We start from the raw sequence: 18,131 nt of genomic DNA on the forward strand, positions 1-18,131 counted from the left end.
GGCCCCCTGGACTAGATGACGGGGGGGGGGGGCGGCATGGACGTAGCGAGGATTTTTGTTAGGGCGGGGGGGGGGGGAGAAGAACCTCAGATTGCTATGTATTGCTATTCATCTTTATTGATTTATTGTGTCATAAGAGAAGCCATGATCAGAGAGGGAGTTAATAAATGAACCTCTCAGTGTTACGTATTTCTATGCTAACGAAAGAATGTATCTTTTTACTTGTGTCTTTTCCTGCTGTATCGCTGTAATACCACTAAAGAATGTAGCTGAGGAATGCAACTGTTGACTCTATCAAATGTATCGCCTTTTGTATCTTTCTAAAAAGTGTTTTTCTTATCAAATGTATCGCCTTTCTGTATCTTACAAAAGTGTTTTATTACACTAGAAAATGTAGCTTGAATAGAAAAATGTAACTGGAAGAATGTAGCCAAAGATTTTATATTCTATGTGACTTTCCATTGCTGTATACTTGATCTGTCAATATTCTGCCGTTCACGAACTGTCAAAATACCTTCAAGCACCACAGCGCCACCTACTGGGTCTATAAATGACATCGTGAATACAGTACACACAAAATGCAACATAAAATCAGTTTAATTAATAAAAGTATGCAGAGCGGAACTTCACACCAACACTGATAACCGTTTCCCAAATATCCAGCCATTTAATCTGCATACCGATCACCCCAAAACCTCCGGGATTCCTTCTGAAAACGAAGCAAAAAACAGAACTGTTAGTCAAGACCTGCTGAAAAGGAAAAAACACTCAACACCTTTTGTTCCCAACCTCAAAGCGGACAATATCTTCACTAACACCACCCAAGATCCCACTTACCTTATGTTAATCCTTCTCTTCGTGCCGTTTCTGTCATTTTTTCTGTATCATTGATCAGTATGGAAATGAAAAGGTATTTAAGTAGAGGTGGTTCCATTGTTCAAGGTTCTCACTCCGTCCAACTTCTTCTGTTCATTGAAAATAAAGATCAGACTTTGCTTTTTCGCTGATCCTGGTGTGATCTCTGGCATTCCCACAACCGTGCTCCTTCCGAGGGTCCGGTCCTCCTTCCGAGGCTAGGACCCCCTTGGGGAAGCAATAATATTAATTTCAATTGATTTTAATGATCGATAAAATCAATATTTCATTCAAATGGGCCCCATTGGACTCCTGGGGCGGGGGGGTGCATGGGCACCATAGGCAGGATTTTTGTCAGGGCAGGGGTAGAACCACAGATTGCTATGTATTGCCATTGATTTTTATTGATTTTATTGATCAATAAAATCAGTATTTCATTCAAGTGGGCCTCCTTGGACTAGATGACCCTGGGGAGGTCATGGGCGAGGCAGGATTTTTGTTCGGGCGGGGGCAGAACCTCGGATTGCTATGTATTGCCATTGATCTTTATTGATTTATTGATCTATAAAATCAGTATTTCATTCAAGTGCCCCCCCGCCCCGAACTAGATGACCCTGGGGGGCATGGGTGTAGCCAGGATTTTTGTTAGGACGGGGTCAGAACCTCAGATCGCTATGTATTGCTATTGACCTTTATTGATTTATTGATCGATAAAAATCAATATTTCATTCAAGTGGGCTCCCTTGGACTAGATGACCCTTGGGAGGGGAATGGGCGTAGCCAGGATTTTTGTTAGGGCGGGGTCAGAACCTCAGATTGCTATGTATTGCCATTGATCTTTATTGATTTATTGATTTAATTGTTCAATAAAATCAGTATTTCATTCAAGTGGGCCCCCTTTAGATTAGACGACCCCGCTCCCCCCCCCCGGCTTGCTCTCTGCTTCCCCCGCTTCTCCGCAGCAGCCCAGCAGAGGGCGCGGGAGAAGCCGAGCCGCGGAGGCGGAGGCAAGTCTCCCCCGAGGCGGCGGGAGGGCGGGAGGAAGGGACGCGTCCGCCTCCTGCTGCGACCCGAGGTGGGTGGGCCGTGGGAACGGCCAGCTGGGCGGTGGGCGGAGCGAGAGTGGCGCGGCCCCCGCTGCTGCTGCTGCTGCTGCTGCTGGTGCTTCGCAGGCGCCGGTCTCGGGGCGCCTAACCTGCGCGCGCCCTTCCCCGCTTCGCGACCCTCCTGCCGCGCAGGTAAGCGCCGCGTCCGCGGATTCTCTCCGCCTTTCCCCGCGCGAGGAGCCGCAGACGCCGCTTCCTTACTCGAGAGGAAGCCCGGCCAGGAGGCCGCGCTTGCTCGGGAGGAAGCAGGGAGGGCTTTCTTCTGCAAGGCGGGCGGAGCGGGCCGAAGGTCGAGGCTGCCTGGGCGCGCAGCCCGATCCTGTGAGGCGCGCAGCCCGATCCTGGGCGCGCAGCCCATGCTGTCTGGCCAGAAGCCCCGGGCGGCGGCGGGCCTAACCTCGCTTTCCTGGGAGTAGAAGCCCCCGCTGCAGTCAGGACGAGTAAAATATGGCGAGGGTCGCCCTGCTGTTACTGCCCGGGGCCTTGGCTTCTAGCTGCGCGCGATCCTAAGCGACGTCTCTCTCTCTCTCTCTCTCTCTCTCTCTCTCTCTCTCTCTCTCTCTCTCTCCCTGTTTCTTGCTTCAAAGCGGGCTGGCAGGTGCGGGCCAGGTCACTTTTGGAGCTCGTGAAAGGGTCAGGTTTGGGGGAAAGGATTCCCGCCCAACTTTTAATTTCTCTCTCTCTCTCTTTTTATAAATAATAAGGAAAGGGTGCTGGGATGTGTCCCTCGTAAAAAGGGCCTCGCAGTTCCCTTCCTCGCCACGTTTCAAAAGAAGGAAACCGCCTTGACTTCTGGTGAATTTTTGCTTAGGATTGCATGCTTACTCATCCATGGATGTGGCAACACTTCAGTTTGAGATTGCAAGTTTGCTGGCGATTAAAATAAAAATAAAAAGACCAGCATTGAGCTTAATGGCACTTGATTTGCTTAAAGATTTATTTCAAAGGCTGCAGTCCTTACCTAGCAAGTAGTCACTGCTGGACTCCGTGGGACTGACTTCTGAGTAGACAGTGTGTCGGATTGCACTTTCAATTTATTCTTGGCGGTCTTTAAAAAACAACACGTTTCTCTGCCTGTTGTCTTCTCCTGTCTTCTCTGTTCAGATCGTCTGCCTTTCTTTCCCTCCCCTCCTCTGCTTGGCCTGCTTGTCAAGCAGGGGCAAAGTTCAGGGTTGGTTTTCCAAAGACAGAGGCTTATTTCACAACTGCAGAGGACCATTTTTGGTTTGGAGGTCCTCTCTCTGGTGGGCTTCTGTGCGTATTGAAAGGGAGATCAAGGTGCTTACAGATTCAGCCTTGCTGAGCATTTTAAGTTTCTAGGACCTTGCAGACCATTTTCTCCTAACAACACAGTATGGGGTGAGAAGTGTGTTGTCCTGGGAGGGCCAGTATGCAGGGGCTTGGTGAGGAGGAGAGAGCAGGTAGCATAATAATAATAATAATAATAATAATAATAATAATAATAATAATTTATTTATACTCCGCCTATCTGGCTGGGCTTCCCCAGCCACTCTGGGCGGCTTCCAAAAAATCATTAAAATACTGTAATACATCAAACATTAAAAGCTTTCCTAAACAGGGCTGCCTTCAGATGTCTTCTAAAAGTCTGGTAGTTGTTTTTCTCTTTGGCATCTGGTGGGAGCGTGTTCCACGGGGCGGGTGCCACTACCGAGAAGGCCCTCTGCCTGGTTCCCTGTAACTTGGCTTCTCGCAGTGAGGGAACTGCCAGAAGGGCCTCTGTGCTGGACTGAGGCTGTTTAGAGCTTTAAAGGTCAGCACCAACACTTTGAATTTTGCTCAGAAACGTACTGGGAGCCAATGTAGGTCTTTCAAGACCGGTGTTATGTGGTCTCGGTGGCCGCTCCCAGTGACCAGTCTAGCGGCCGTGTTCTGGATTAGTTGTAGTTTCCAGGTCACCTTCAAAGGTAGCCCCACGTAGAGTGCATTGCAGTAGTCCAAGCGGGAGATAACCAGAGCATGCACCACTCTGGCAAGGCAGTCTGCGGGCAGGTAGGGTCTCAGCCTGGATATCAGATGGAGCTGATATACAGCTGTCCTGGACACAGAATTGACCTGCGCCTCCATGGACAGCTGTGAGTCCCAGGCTGCACACCTGGTCCTTCAGGGGCACAGTTACCCCATTCAGGACCAGGGAATCCTCCACACTAGCCCGCCTCCTGTCCCCCAAAAACAATACTTCTGTCTTGTCAGGATTCAATCTCAATCTGTTAGCCTCCATCCATCCTCCAACTGCCTCCAGACACTCAAACAGGACCTTCACTGCCTTCACTGGTTCTGATTTAAAAGACAGGTAGAGCATCACAGGTAATGTTGAACTGATTCCAGCCTGTGTTGTGCTTGAGTATCTTTTGGCCCTCCAGATGTTGCGGAACTAGAACTCACAGTGTCAGAAACTCCGATGTGTAAGCTAATCGCCGAATGGCACCTTAAAGCTATGTTACAGTCGCCACAATAGAATGTCTCAACGCGATTTACAACATGAAACAAATTCAGATTTCAAGGGAAATATTTCAGATCCTATTGCAAAGGGCATTTTAATAATAATAATAATAATAATAATAATAATAATAATAATAATAATAATAAATTTTATTTATACCCTGCCCTCCCCAGCCAGAGCCGGGCTCAGGGCGGCTAACACCAATAAAATTTCAGTAAAAACATAATATGAAAAAAGTAAAAGAAAAAGAAAACAATTTAAAATACAGTTTAAAATGCAGCCTCATTTTAAAAGTCAAAACCATAAGGGGAGGGAAACATGAGGGTCAGACTGAGTCCAAACCAGTCTGCTGTCCCCAGTCACACACCTGGCATCCAGAGATCTCCACATGGCCGCAATTGGACCCAGGTCAGTCTGGACCCTGGCGCCTGGCTAATTTCAGACACGGAACTCCCATCATCCCTGGCCGTTGGCCATACTGGTCCGGGCTGATGGGAGTTGTAGCATCTGAAGGGCCAAAGGTTCCTTACCCCTGTTGTATATGCAGTAGCATCGGGAATTGTTTTTCCAGCTGGAGGTCACCAGAACTCAGATCCAGCAACTTTCTGAGCGCCATTGCCATTTTGTTCGAAAGTGAAGCAGATTGCTTCAGGAGGTGGCGGGCTGTGCCCAACTGGAAGCATTTAAAGAGAGGTTGGCTGGTTATCTGTCAGGGATACTGCACCTGCACAGTAGATACTGCAGGAAATGTTATTTATTTATTGCATTAAAAAAAACCATACAAAAGAAGTTAACAGTCCTGGCAGTGACAGGGGAGCACTTTTACCCTTATTCTAGAATTTTGCTAGAAATACTAGGTTTCTTGTAATCTAGCAGCAGACACAGTACCTTCCCAGATTACACATAATCACACATTCGTTTTGCCTCTTCCTTTTAGGTGAGGAGAGCTGTAACAATTTGCTCCCCACCCACCCTCCCGCTGCTGCTGCTGGCCATTGTCAATAACCTGGAATAATGTTTGCAGTGTTTGAGGAGTGCAACATAATTCAAGCTTTTGCAACGTGGTGATACAATCCATCAAACTCCGTACAATGTGGTGCCAGGGTCTTGCAGCCAGCTTGTTGTTGCAACCTGGCTTATCTGCAAGATTTGATAATAAAAGATTACCGTATTTTTCGCTCTATAACACGCACCCGACCATAACACGCATGTAGTTTTTAGAGGAGGAAAATCCGTAGGCATGTCACCCATAGGCATTCCCTCCATAACACGCACAGACATTTCCCCTTACTTTCTAGGAGGAAAAAAGTGAGTGTTATGGTGCAAAAAATACGGTAATAATGTACTCAGATCAAAACTCTCATGTGCAAGGCTACCCTTGTATTTTCCCAGTGTACCAGATCACGCTGGTGTGTCCTGAGTTATAAAATGACTCCTGTGAGGCCAGAGTGCCCATCCACAGAGGAGTCTGCCTACTGTGTCTCTGTGTGATTCACTGCTCTGGCCGCGTCTTTTCCCAACAAGCCTCTTCTGAGGGCAGGTAATTCTACCATGTGTTTGCAATGGTTGTGTTAGGCCCATTCGCCTTGAAGAAGCTGCCATGTTTACCTATATGAACCACTGCTCTGGACTGTCATTCCTCCATTCAAGATGTATGCCCAGAACAGTGATGCATGCAGATGCATGAGGATTCGGCAAGAATGAGCATAGGTAACCCCTCAAGCGGGGTTTGAAATTAGCAGGGTGCCAGATGCATTTTGCGCCAAAAGATTCTCCATTTGCGAGCACCTCAAAAAGTCTGGGTGCCATTTTTTTGCACCTGGCTGACCCTCCAGGATGACTGAAATGTATGTGCTTTGAAGCCTCAAAGTATATGTTAAGGGGTTTAACAATAAAGAGTAGAGTGTTTTGAAAACTGAAGTATGGTACCAATATTTTCATTGTCAACACCAAATTAAAGGTAAAGGTAAAGGGACCCCTGACCATTAGGTCCAGTCGTGGCTGACTCTGGCGTTGTGACACTCATCTCGCTTTATTGGCCGAGGGAGCTGGCGTACAGCTTCCGGGTCATGTGGCCAGCATGACTAAGCTGCTTCTGGTGAACCAGAGCAGTGCACGGAAACGCCGTTTACCTTCCCGCCAGAGTGGTACCTATTTATCTACTTGCACTTTGAACTGCTAGGTGGGCAGGAGCTGGGACCGAGCAATGGGAGCTCACCCCGACACAGGGATTCGAACCACTGACCTTCTGATCAGCAAGCCCTAGGCTCTGTGGTTTAACCCACAGCGCCTCCTGCGTCCCAACACCAAATTAAACATGTATTAATAATTTCTGCTAAAAATGTGATATTAACAATTTGTCACTTATGTGAATTGTGTATTAATTTACGCTTATCAAAATAATAAATAACAAGTGTTGTCGCCCCCCCCCCCCACTATGGCGACTAGATATTCTGTTTTGCCGCCCACAACCCAGGTCTTAGGAGCCATTTGGCTCCTAGCTTTTCTGACACTGGGTGTATGTGTGTGTGTGTTCAAAGCACCTCCAGTTTTTATTAAGAAAAGGAAGTGTGCCTAAACTCTCGGAAGATTGAGATATGCTGATCTACCAAAAACAGAGTTGCAGTTTTGAATTCAGTATTTAAACACTGCTGTCTTCATGCAAACAAGTTCAGCTATTCACCCTAAGCTCTGACTACAGGCCCCTTCTATAAATACCATATTTAGTGGTATCCCCGGAGTTGTTGCTTATACCAGCATTATGTTTCTGGAATGTTAAAATGTTCTGCTCCCTTCCACCTTTCACATGCCCCCCCCCATTTTTTTCAGAAGTGTGATTCTGGACACCTTCCCTCTTAGTTAAGGTGCATACCGTATTTTTTGCTCTATAAGACGCACCAGACCATAAGACGCACCTAGTTTTTGGAGGAGGAAAACAAGAAAAAAAATATTCTGAATCCCAGAAGCCAGAACAGCAAGAGGGATCTGGCTTCTGGGATAGCCTCTTGCTTTTCTGGCTTCTGGGATAGCCGTGCGAAGCTGGATGAAGGCTCCCCCAAGAGACGTGCTCCATTTAAAGAGCCACATGGTGTGTGTGTGAGGCTCTTGGGGGCTTTTCTCCGAAGGGGGAGAAGGGCAGCGCTTCTCCCTCCTCAGGGAAAAGCCCCCAAGAGCCACACACACGCTCCACACAGCTTTTTAAAGGGAGCGCTGAGCAGAGCCTCCCGCCTGCATTCTCTCCATAAGATGCACACATATTTCCCCTTACTTTTTAGGAGGGGAAAGTGCGTCTTATAGAGCGAAAAATACGGTAATCCTGGAAACTGGCTATGATCCTCTGAAACTTAAAGTGGGGTTGGAGAGGACATTTGCTATGAAAACCAAAGTGTGTTTTTTTGGGGGGGGAGTTCCCTTTGTCCATAAATAAACACTATTATGGCTTACCTAGAAAGAAGCTATCCCATCTCCTAAAACAGCCATCCCTAACTTAGCGACAGCCAAATATTTAGGATTCCAACGCTCATCATTCCTGACTTTTGGGTAGCTGAGGCTGATGAAAGCTGCAGTCAAAAACATCTGTTGAGTACCAGGTTGCAGCTGGGAAAACAATCTGGAACAAATCTGTTCCTCAGGTGTTCCCAGAACGAAGGTCTGGTAGGCAAATAAAATGACATCTGGAACGATGTAATTTTTTTGTGAATGTTAGCTTCCATTCACCAACTGTCGCTTGGTATTTCTCAGGTGCTGTTGCCAAAGAGAAGTGTGAGCACTACCCTTTTGCCTTGTGGCCAACAAAAAAGCCTTGTAAGAACCTTCTTCAGTACATCTCCACCATACATTTAAAGCTTTCCCCACCCTGCAAAGAATCCTTGGAACTGCGGGAATTGTAGCTCTGTGAGAGGCAAACTGCAGCTCCCACAATTCTTTGGGGGGAATCGTTGTGCTTTAAACACATGGTTCGGATGTGACAAGTTCAGGGGTGGACGTGAAGGCGGAAAAAGAGCACACGGGTACCTCGGTTTTTCAGTCGAAAAGCAACACATCTGTGCTTTGTGACATCAGAAAAGGCTGTATTTAGGGCAACGTTCAGAGCTACTGTGATCTGGATTAAATGCATAAATTGGCTGCAGTCAAATCTCTAATCTCTTTGTGAATGCTTTCCCCTGGAAACTGAGAAACATTTACATGCTGAAATTTACAAAGTTACATAAGGGTGGGGTTTTTCGTTTTTCTTTCTTCAGTTTCTGCCTGGTTGTCAAGGCTTTGGAGGAAACATACAGGCAGTGCAATTTAGAAGTTCAGTCGTGGTTCATCTGGTATCCCATCATAGCCATGTACAGGAGGGGAGGACTTCCTTTTATTTCAAGGGATCATATTTCTGAAGAGTGAAATTTGTAACAAACGTGTTCACTGTGCCTGCCCCAGCCATGTCCTCTTCATGATACCTCGGGTTAAGAACTTAATTCATTCTGGAGGTCCATTCTTAACCTGAAACTGTTCTTAACCTGAGGTACCACTTTAGCTAATGGGGCCTCCTGCTGCCGCCGCCGCACAATTTCTGTTCTCATCCTGAAGCAAAGTTCTTAACCCGAGATACTATTTCTGGGTTAGCGGAGTCTGTAACCTGAAGTGTCTGTAGCCTGAAGCGTCTGTAACCCAAGGTACCACTGTACTCCATTCCATTCTCCCTCACACCAGCATCCCATTGCCTCTAAGCACACTTAATCTCCGCTGGGCTGCTTTGAGGGTTCCCCACTCCTCTTAAGGATTCCCCCCCTACATATATTTTTCTGCAAACCTACCCCCTCACCCCCCAGGTCTGCTGGTGTCTACTTCTTGTGCATGCGTGGTGCCATCATGGCCCTACAAGTAACGGCGGTCTGTCCTGAATGTTGGAAATAGAATGAATATTTCATATTATTTCAAGTAAGTGCCTGTCTGTTGGTTACTTGTACAGTGTACATGCAGGTTACATACGCTTCAGGTTACATACACTTCAGGTTACATACGCTTCAGGTTACAGACTCCGCTAACCCAGAAATAGTGCTTCAGGTTAAGAACTTTGCTTCAGGATAAGAACAGAAATTGGGCAGCAGGAGGCCCCATTAGCTAAAGTGGTGCTTCAGGTTAAGAACAGTTTCAGGTTAAGAACAGACCTCCGGAACGAATTAAGTACTTAACCTGAGGTACCACTGTACTGCAGGATTTTACTCGCCCTGTGATGAGACTGGGAAAGAACCTTATCCAGTCCTAGTTCCCATTGCTGTTAACAGAAATGAACAACTGGGCTGGGGAGATTCTGTGTTCATTAGGAGCACAGGCTGCCCATTCCTACTCATAGAGAAAAAAATGGGGAAGGAACTGCAAAATGTATCCCTGACTTCACTGCAAGTAGCAGGACAGGAGGTGGGGAGTACAAAGTGAATAAACAGACATGGGGCATGGAATTAAGGTTTAAACCTTACTTTATTAAGATCTCATTTTTAAACGTTAGGTTCCCATTATCATGAAGCAACTGCAGATATATGCCAATTAAGGGTAGTGTCTCTAATGGAGATAAAGTGATTTAAATACAGTGGTAATCAAGATTAAAGACTTTGCTGTGTAGATTAAATCAGTTTGTGAATTACTTCAGCTCCTCTTGGCTGTTGAAATTTCTCGAATTAGTAGGCTTGCAAAATCTCACCCAATGTTGCGCAAACCCCTTGTACTACATTAGGTTTGCCCTCCTTGCCAAATATCCTTAAAGGAATGATCAGGTAGCAGGATGCAACCTTTGGAAATCATATGCGTATTAAACTAGCTCTTTGCTAAAATGCCAAGAGGGAATTTGAGCATAGTGCCATATGTAGAGCCATCTTGCCCCCAAATGGCAACGAGACATTCTGTTTAGGCGATGGCAACCTTGTTTTTTAAGGAGCCTTTTGGCACCTAGCTTATATATCTGAGTTTCTAACACTCACTAAAATATCTGGAGGGCATCAGGTTGGGGAAGATTTGGCTAGATCCTCTTGTTGCGTGTCAAGACCCCGAGGCCTCCCTCATATGTAGAATAATAGCACTTTGACACCGTTGTTGTTTAGTTGTGTCCGACTCTTCGTGACCCCATGGACCAGAGCACGCCAGGCACTCCTGTCTTCCACTGCCTCCCACAGTTTGGTCAAACTCATGTTTGTAGCTTGTTCTCATCCTGAAGCAAAGTTTTTAACCCGAGGTACTATTTCTGGGTTAGCGGAGTCTGTAACCTGAAGCGTATGTAACCTGAAGCATATGTAACCCGAGGTACCACTGTATTTTTACTAGGCAAGAGGTTTAACCATTTGCCCAAATATCCCAGACGCTTCCTCCTGTTTCTTCATTAGATCATAAACACCCTTAAAGCTTCTATTTCTCTGGCTGTTGGCTTGGCTTTGGAAGAAGCTTCTGCACTGAATGGCATCTATTCACAGCAGAGCAAGTTTGTAAGTAGCATGGTGTCTGCCGTGTAAATGGTCTGCTTGTTTCAGCACTGGGACTGTATAATCAGAAGAACAAGTAATCAAAGGCATCATTCTGCCTGGGCTATAATGGTGCCGTTGCTCCTCTGCGGTTGAAAATTGGGAAATGTATAGAATTCATTTCTGTTTCAGATCCAGATGTCAAGACAAACTGCGTAGGTCTTGTGCTGCTTTTTGAGGCTGGGGGCAGAATCCCAACTTGTCTCTCTAGAGCTGGATTTGCAGCCACTGTAAAATACAAGGGAACTTGTGAAACAGTTTTTGCAACAAATGAACTTTGCTCCACATACCTTTATCCTGGTGCCCTGGTGTTTATACTTTGCGGAATATAACTTGTCTCTTGTTATGCAAATAATACCTTGGAACGGGGACGTAACTTAAATCTCCTCTCACGCTCACAGCATAACCACGTTATAATGTTATTTCAGGAAGTTCTTATTAAAGTGGCGGTTAATTCCATGTGTAAAGCCAAGCAAAATAATCCACAATTTACCAGCAGAGCTCAGGTTTATCCTGGGTTCTACTTTTCAAGGGATATTTAGCAATCTATAACCTGGTTGTAAATAGACACCCACCCCACCCCACCTGGCTGCTGGCTTAAATCAGGGTTGCAAAACCCGTGACCCTCCCAATGTCGCTAGACTCCAACTCCTATCAGCCCCAGCCCAGCATATCCAATGGCCAGGGCATGATGGGAGTTGTAGTTCAGCAGCAGTATAAATGATCTGACATGAAGTGACATGTCTGCTGCGTTTAATTCTCTCCCCTTCCCACCGAATTTTGCAAGTGTATGTAGGTGGAGTTCTTGTTTATTCTAATGCAACTTGGTTTCTGTGACTGGCTGCTGGCAGCCTCAAGTCAGCACAGATTTGTGGGAGCTTGCACAACCGCTTAGTTTCTCTCTTCTTTCCTGATGGATGACTTGGTTTCTGCCAGCTCCTGTTTGGAGAAGCAGCAACATGAATGACAGCAGATAACCATTAAGTTAAATGAACTAGCAGAATCTGTGCATTTATGGGACCATGCCCTTCTCCAGTCTTTTAGTGAAAATCAGGAATATCATACATATTCCAACAATTCTCCAATGAAAACAGGGACATCCCATTCCATAATGATAATATTGCTTTTTAAAAAGTTTTTATTAGGTTTTATTAAGAGTTTCAACATAACAAATTATCAAAACAAATCATCTCCGTTATTTTTCTCCCCTTTTTTCCTCCCTCCGCCCCTCCCCAAAAACCCTCCTCCCCCCCTGAGACTTCCCTCAGTTCCTCTCTCTGATTTCTCAATATATGTTATTCTCTGCATATTGTAAAATTATATAAATCCTAAAATTATGTGTCTATTATGTTAACAATCAATAAATTTGTGTATGTTTATTCAAAACCTGCCAAGCAGTCCAAACTCATTTTGTTGCCTTCTTAAGTAGTTTGTAAAAAAGTTCCCATTTTTCTTTGAAGTCACAGTTGTCCTTGTCTCGCAATTTGTATGTCAGTTTCGCCAGTTCTGCATAGTATGATAATATTACTATTTATACCCCACACATCTTACTGGGTTGCCCCAGCCACTCTGGGCAGGGTCCAACATAGATATAAAAACATAATAAAATATTAAACATTAAAAAAACCCTTCCCTATACAGGATTGTTTCGGGAGTTGAATAACTCCACACCCTCCAACATTTCTCCAATGAAAATAGTGACATCCGAAGTAAAAACAGGGACGCGGGTTAAACCACAGAGCCTAGGGCTTGCCGATCAGAAGGTTGGAGGTTTGAATCCCCGCGACGGGGTGAGCTCCCGTTGTTCAGTCCCTGCTCCTGCCAACCTAGCAGTTCGAAAGCATGTCAAAGTGCAAGTAGATAAATAGGTACTGCTCCGGCGGGAAGGTAAACGGCGTTTCCGTGCACTGCTCTGGTTTGCCAGAAGTGGCTTAGTCATGCTGGCCACATGGTGACTGTATGCCAGCTCTCTCGGCCAATAAAGCGAGATGAGTACCGAAACCCCAGAGTCGGTCACGACTGGACCTAATGGTCAGGGGTCCCTTTACCTTTAAGTAAAAACAGGACATTCTTGGAGGGTCTGGGATGTTTCCTCTGTTAGTTTGCAGTGGTCTGGAATCCTGAGAAAAACTCATGCTTAACCAGCCCCCCCCCGTGAGGGTTTCCTTTCCAAAATATGCCCCCCACCAAGATGCACCAAACTCATAATTCTCTTGCTATGCTACTCTAGTTTTTATTATTATTATAGCTTCCCTGTGTTCCTAATGGAACCTTCTAATTTGGAGATTTAAGTAAATGTATAATTGCGCTTGGCAGAGGTGTTCAGGCTGACACTGAAACAGTTTTGAAGATTGTCTTACGTAAAGACTGCAGAGGCACTTTGCAAGTTAAAAAAAAAGGTAAAGGTACCCCTGACCGTTAGGTCGAGTCGTGGCTGACTCTGGGGTTGCGATGCTCATCTCGTTTTATTGGCTGAGGGAGCTGGTGTACACAGTGGCGTGGCGTGGGGGGTACAGGGGGGGCCCGGCCGCACCGGGCGCAACATATGGGGTTAGGGGTGCAAATCCATGGGTTAGGGGGCGCAAATTACTTGCCTTGCCCTGGGTGCTGACAACCCACCCTACGCCACTGAGTGTACAGCTTCTGGGACATGTGGCCAGCATGACTAAGCCGCTTCTGGCGAACCAGAGCAGCACACGGAAACGCCGTTTACCTTCCCGCCAGAGTGGTACCTATTTATCTACTTGCACTTTGACGTGCTTTCGGATTTGAACCGCTGACCTTCTGATTGGCAAGCCCAAGGCTCAGTGGTAGGCAAGAAATAAGGCAGGGAATAAAGAGCGGGAACACCTTCTAAGGTGTACTGGAAATGTTTGGAGGTGTGTGTGTGGAAAGATGCCCTGCTGTTTCTATACTTCCGTTTTTATATTTCCAAAGGGATTTTTGAGAGAACTGTCTTTTAAAACTGATGAACTGGTTTACAATTTATGTAAGAACTGTAATTTTTAGAAAACATAGTGAATGTGTAATCTGACTATATGCAGGTTATTCCAGATTTGTACAAATAAGGCCTTGGTCTTTGGCACCTGAGATGCATGTTTTTAGGACCCGTCCTATTCCTGTGACTGTAATTTGTTTTAAAATGTTTTTAATACTGAAATTTAAACTTACACAGGACCTGATGGTGAAGGGACTAATACATCGAATAAATAACACTAAAAGTTAAACTTGCTCCAATTTTTAACTTGGCGTGGCCCCATCTTGTATTTGCAGTGACTTCCAAGATATTTCAGCCATGAGCAACCCTTTTGCGCATCTCGGAGAACCGCTGGACCCAAGCCAAGCGACAAAAAAATTCTTCAATTTGAACCGACTCGGAGACCCAAGATATGGTACGTTGGTTACATTCAGAGGGAGTTGCTCCCTGCAGCTTTTGAGGCAGTTCACATATGCACAAACATCACTTGATTGCTTGCACTTATGCTTTGGACGAGACATATCATGTGCTTTGCAAACAAAAGGTTTCTGGTTCCAGTCCCTGGTATCTCTGGTTAGGAGGCTGTCTGGTAGTGGGACTGGCAGGGCCGTCTTTATTTATTTATTTTTTAAAGATATTTATTAAAGTTTTCAATATTAATACAATAAAAAAATCAAAAAGAAAAAAGAACAAAAATACAAAAATAAAAATAATTAAAAACACACAAAGTTTCCATAACTTATTTTCCATCAACTTATTTCCCAGACCTCCTCATACCTCCCTTTTTTGTATTCCAATTCAAATTGTTAATTCAGCAAATCCTTATAATAAGTTTTAACCTGCTTCTAAACCTTTTTTTTCCACATTCTCTTAAAACATTACAGCTTGACAGGGCCGTCTTTAGCAGCTGAGGCGCCGGGGTGCAAATATCCACCTAGCACCCCCAAATTACCACGAATAGTGTTGAGGGGGGGCGCAACTCTCCTCCATGCCGCTGCGGGAGAGCAATCCCTGCAGAGGCTTGGAAGGGAAGCTGTGTGTCTGCCAGCCATATGGTTGGTGGGGCGCAGCTGGCGGGCATGCAGAGGAAGGGGAGGCTGCCGGCAAAGCCGTCCAGCTCCCCCACTTGCTGGGGTACCCTAAGAGGCCAGCGCCATGGCGCGATGCACCACTAAGCCCTATGGGAAAGACGGCTCTGGGGACTAGGCTTGGAGAGCTGCCACCCTCTAGCTCGGTTGTGGAGCACCTGCTTTGCATGGAGAAGGTTCCAGATTCAATCCCAGGCATCTCCACGTAGGACTGGGAGAGACCCCTGTCTGAAATCCTGGAGCGCTGCTAATCTGATTGGGTTAGGTGGATCCAGTGGTCTAACTTAGCGCAAAGTAGCTTCCTATGTTCTTCACATGTGTGCAGAAGTTGCATATAATGTGGCTGCATGGGTATTTTTTTTTAAAGTACAGTCGTACCTTCACTGTCGAACGGAATCCGTTCCGGAAGTCCGTTCAACTTCCAAAAATGTTCGACAATGAAGGCATGGCTTCCGATTGGCTGCAGGAGCTTCCTGCATGCAATTGGAAGCCGCAGAAACCACGTCAGACGTTCGGCTTCCAAAGAACGTTCACAAACAGGAACATTCACTTCCGGGTTTGTGGTGTTCGGGAGCCAAAATGTTCGACTCCCAAGGCATTCGGCTTCCAAGTTATGACTGTAAATGTGCATTTGTTTGTATTTATAGTTAAAAATAATTCTACATAGCTTTTCATCCAGAATCTCAAAGTGGCTTATGAAGAAAGAAAGAAAGAAAGAAAGAAAGAAAGAAAGAAAGAAAGAAAGAAAGAATCTCCATAATGGTGATCTATGTAGTATTAAAGGGAAAATGTGTCTCTGAATGTGTAGCTACCATGCACCAAGGAACTGGGGTTAGTTGTGACTTAGAAGTTTCGAGCTACAACTTCTCCCCACCAATGGAATGGAATCTTCTTTTCACTATATTACAATTTAATCTCCTTACGTTTGTACCATATAGCTTTAGTCTCCACATGCTTTCCTTCCCAGAACGTTTGCCGTTCTCTATCAGAGTGTTGCTGGAGGCCTCAGTCCGCAACTGTGACGAGTTCCTAGTAAAGAAGGGAGATGTTGAAAACATCCTAAACTGGAACGTGATGCAACACAAGAACATTGAAGTGCCATTTAAGCCCGCCCGAGTTATTCTACAAGACTTCACGTGAGTTGTATTGTGTTCCCCCCGCCCCCATTTTTGTTTTAATCTAAGGTGTTGTCACAGTTTAGGAGCAGAGTCATTTTCTAGAGAGACAAGGGTCATTTTGGAGAAGTACATCTGAGAGAATTTTAGTACAGCAAATTAGAGTGAGTTTCGCAACCCTAGAATCATAGAATCATAGAGTTGGAAGAGACCACAAGGGCCATCGAGTCCAACCCCCTGCCAAGCAGGAAACACCATCAGAGCACTCCTGACATATGGTTGTCAAGCCTCTGCTTAAAGACCTCCAAAGAAGGAGACTCCACCACAGTCCTTGGTAGCAAATTCCACTGTCGAACAGCTCTTACTGTCAGGAAGTTCTTCCTAATGTTTAGGTGGAATCTTCTTTCTTGTAGTTTGGATCCATTGCTCCGTGTCCATTTCTCTGGAGCAGCAGAAAACAACCTTTCTCCCTCCTCTATGTGACATCCTTTTATATATTTGAACATGGCTATCATATCACCCCTTAACCTCCTCTTCTCCAGGCTAAACATGCCCAGCTCCCTTAGGGGTTCCTCATAAGGCATCGTTTCCAGGCCTTTGACCATTTTGGTTGCCCTCCTCTGGACACGTTCCAGTTTGTCATTGTCCGTCTTGAACTGTGGTGCCTAGAACTGGACACAGTACTCCAGGTGAGGTCTGGCCAGAGCAGAATACAGTGGCACTATTACTTCCCTTGCTCTAGATGCTATACTCCCATTGATGCAGCCCCGAATTGCATTGGCTTTTTTACTGTTGGCTCATGTCAAGTTTGTGGTCAACCAAGACTCCTAGATCCTTTTCACATGTACTGCTCTCAAGCCAGGTGTCACCCATCTTGTACTTGTGCCTCTCATTTTTTTTGCCCAAGTGCAATACTTTACATTTCTCCCTGTTAAAATTCATCTTGTTTGTTTTGGCCCAGTTCTCTAATCCTCTTAGCATTAGGGGGTATAGCCAATGAAATTGTCCCATTAGCAGAAGGAGGTCTACCTGTGCAATAGGAATTCTTCTCCCTGCCCCCCCCAGATCTGTTCTAGGGGTTCCCCCCCATCCTTCTGGAGCGGATTTGGGGCATGTGAGGAGAGGGAGAGGAAGCCCTGTTGTCTAGGCAGAAGCCTTGTGCTAACAGGACAACTTCATTGGATGCAACCCTAGGCTGTCCCTGGAACAATGTTCTGCTCAGCACATGAGCGGTACTCCAGCAGCACATAACGAGAATGTTGTGCAACTGCTATTGGTGTGCGCAGATTTGATTTTCAGCAAGCTGTGCCAAACGGATGTACAGACATACCTCGGGTTGAATACCCTTCAAGTTGAGCACGTTTGAGTTGCGCTCCGCGGCAACCTGGAAGTAACGGAGCGCGTTACTTCCGGGTTTCGCCACTTGTGCAGATGCCAAAAATGACATCACGTGCATGCGCAGAAGCGGCGAAAAGTGACGCGTGTGTGCGCAGACGTGCCGTTGCTAGTTACGTTTACCTCTAGATGCAAACGGGGCTCCGGAACGGATCCCGTTCGTATCTAGAGGTACCACTGTAATAAGAAAAGTTGTGTCGACCAGTGCACATATCAATGCACATATCAAGGCTGACAACAGCCATGTGGCCTCCTAGCAAGGCACCGCTTATGCCTGTCAGAGCAGGAGCTCTGTGCAAATGGACTTGAATGTTGTTCAGGCAGCAGCTGTTCACTGATGGCTGTCATCTGACCTGGCCCTAGGAAAGCTTTTTTCAAAAGAAGCAACCAGGGAAAAGTGCTACATTTCTCCTTACTTGTAGAGCAGTGTTCTCTTAAGTGGGGAGTTGGAATCCAAGCTTAATCCTGATCTCAGACTAAGGTGTTGTTCCACCAGCACCATGACTGTGCAAGAGTCTCCAGCGAGCCTCCTGCCATCCTTTTGTGCATCAAAATTGTGGCTGGGAAGGGAATTGTCTCTGACCTTGTGCAGAGGCACAATGTGGAAGGCAGAGATAAGAGGAAGTTCAAAGTCCTG

General features: G+C 45.9%; 1 protein-coding gene across 2 annotated transcripts in view; it reads left to right on the plus strand.

Moving 5' to 3' along the window:
• Positions 1–1,896: 1,896 nt before the first annotated feature.
• Positions 1,897–18,131, plus strand: part of ACO1 (aconitase 1) — a 55,167-nt gene continuing 38,932 nt past the window's right edge. For both annotated transcript variants that reach the window (XR_014559339.1, XM_083718732.1), the window contains exons 1-3: positions 1,897–2,093; positions 14,193–14,311; positions 15,952–16,120. Coding sequence is in view for 1 of the 2 variants with exons in the window: in XM_083718732.1 (XP_083574858.1) it covers positions 14,215–14,311; positions 15,952–16,120 (266 nt within the window). In the remaining variant the exon portion in view is untranslated. The remainder of the gene's footprint in view (positions 2,094–14,192; positions 14,312–15,951; positions 16,121–18,131) is intronic.

Source organism: Podarcis gaigeae (assembly GCF_964106915.1).
Source record: "Podarcis gaigeae genome assembly, chromosome: 17".
NCBI lineage: Eukaryota > Metazoa > Chordata > Lepidosauria > Squamata > Lacertidae > Podarcis > Podarcis gaigeae.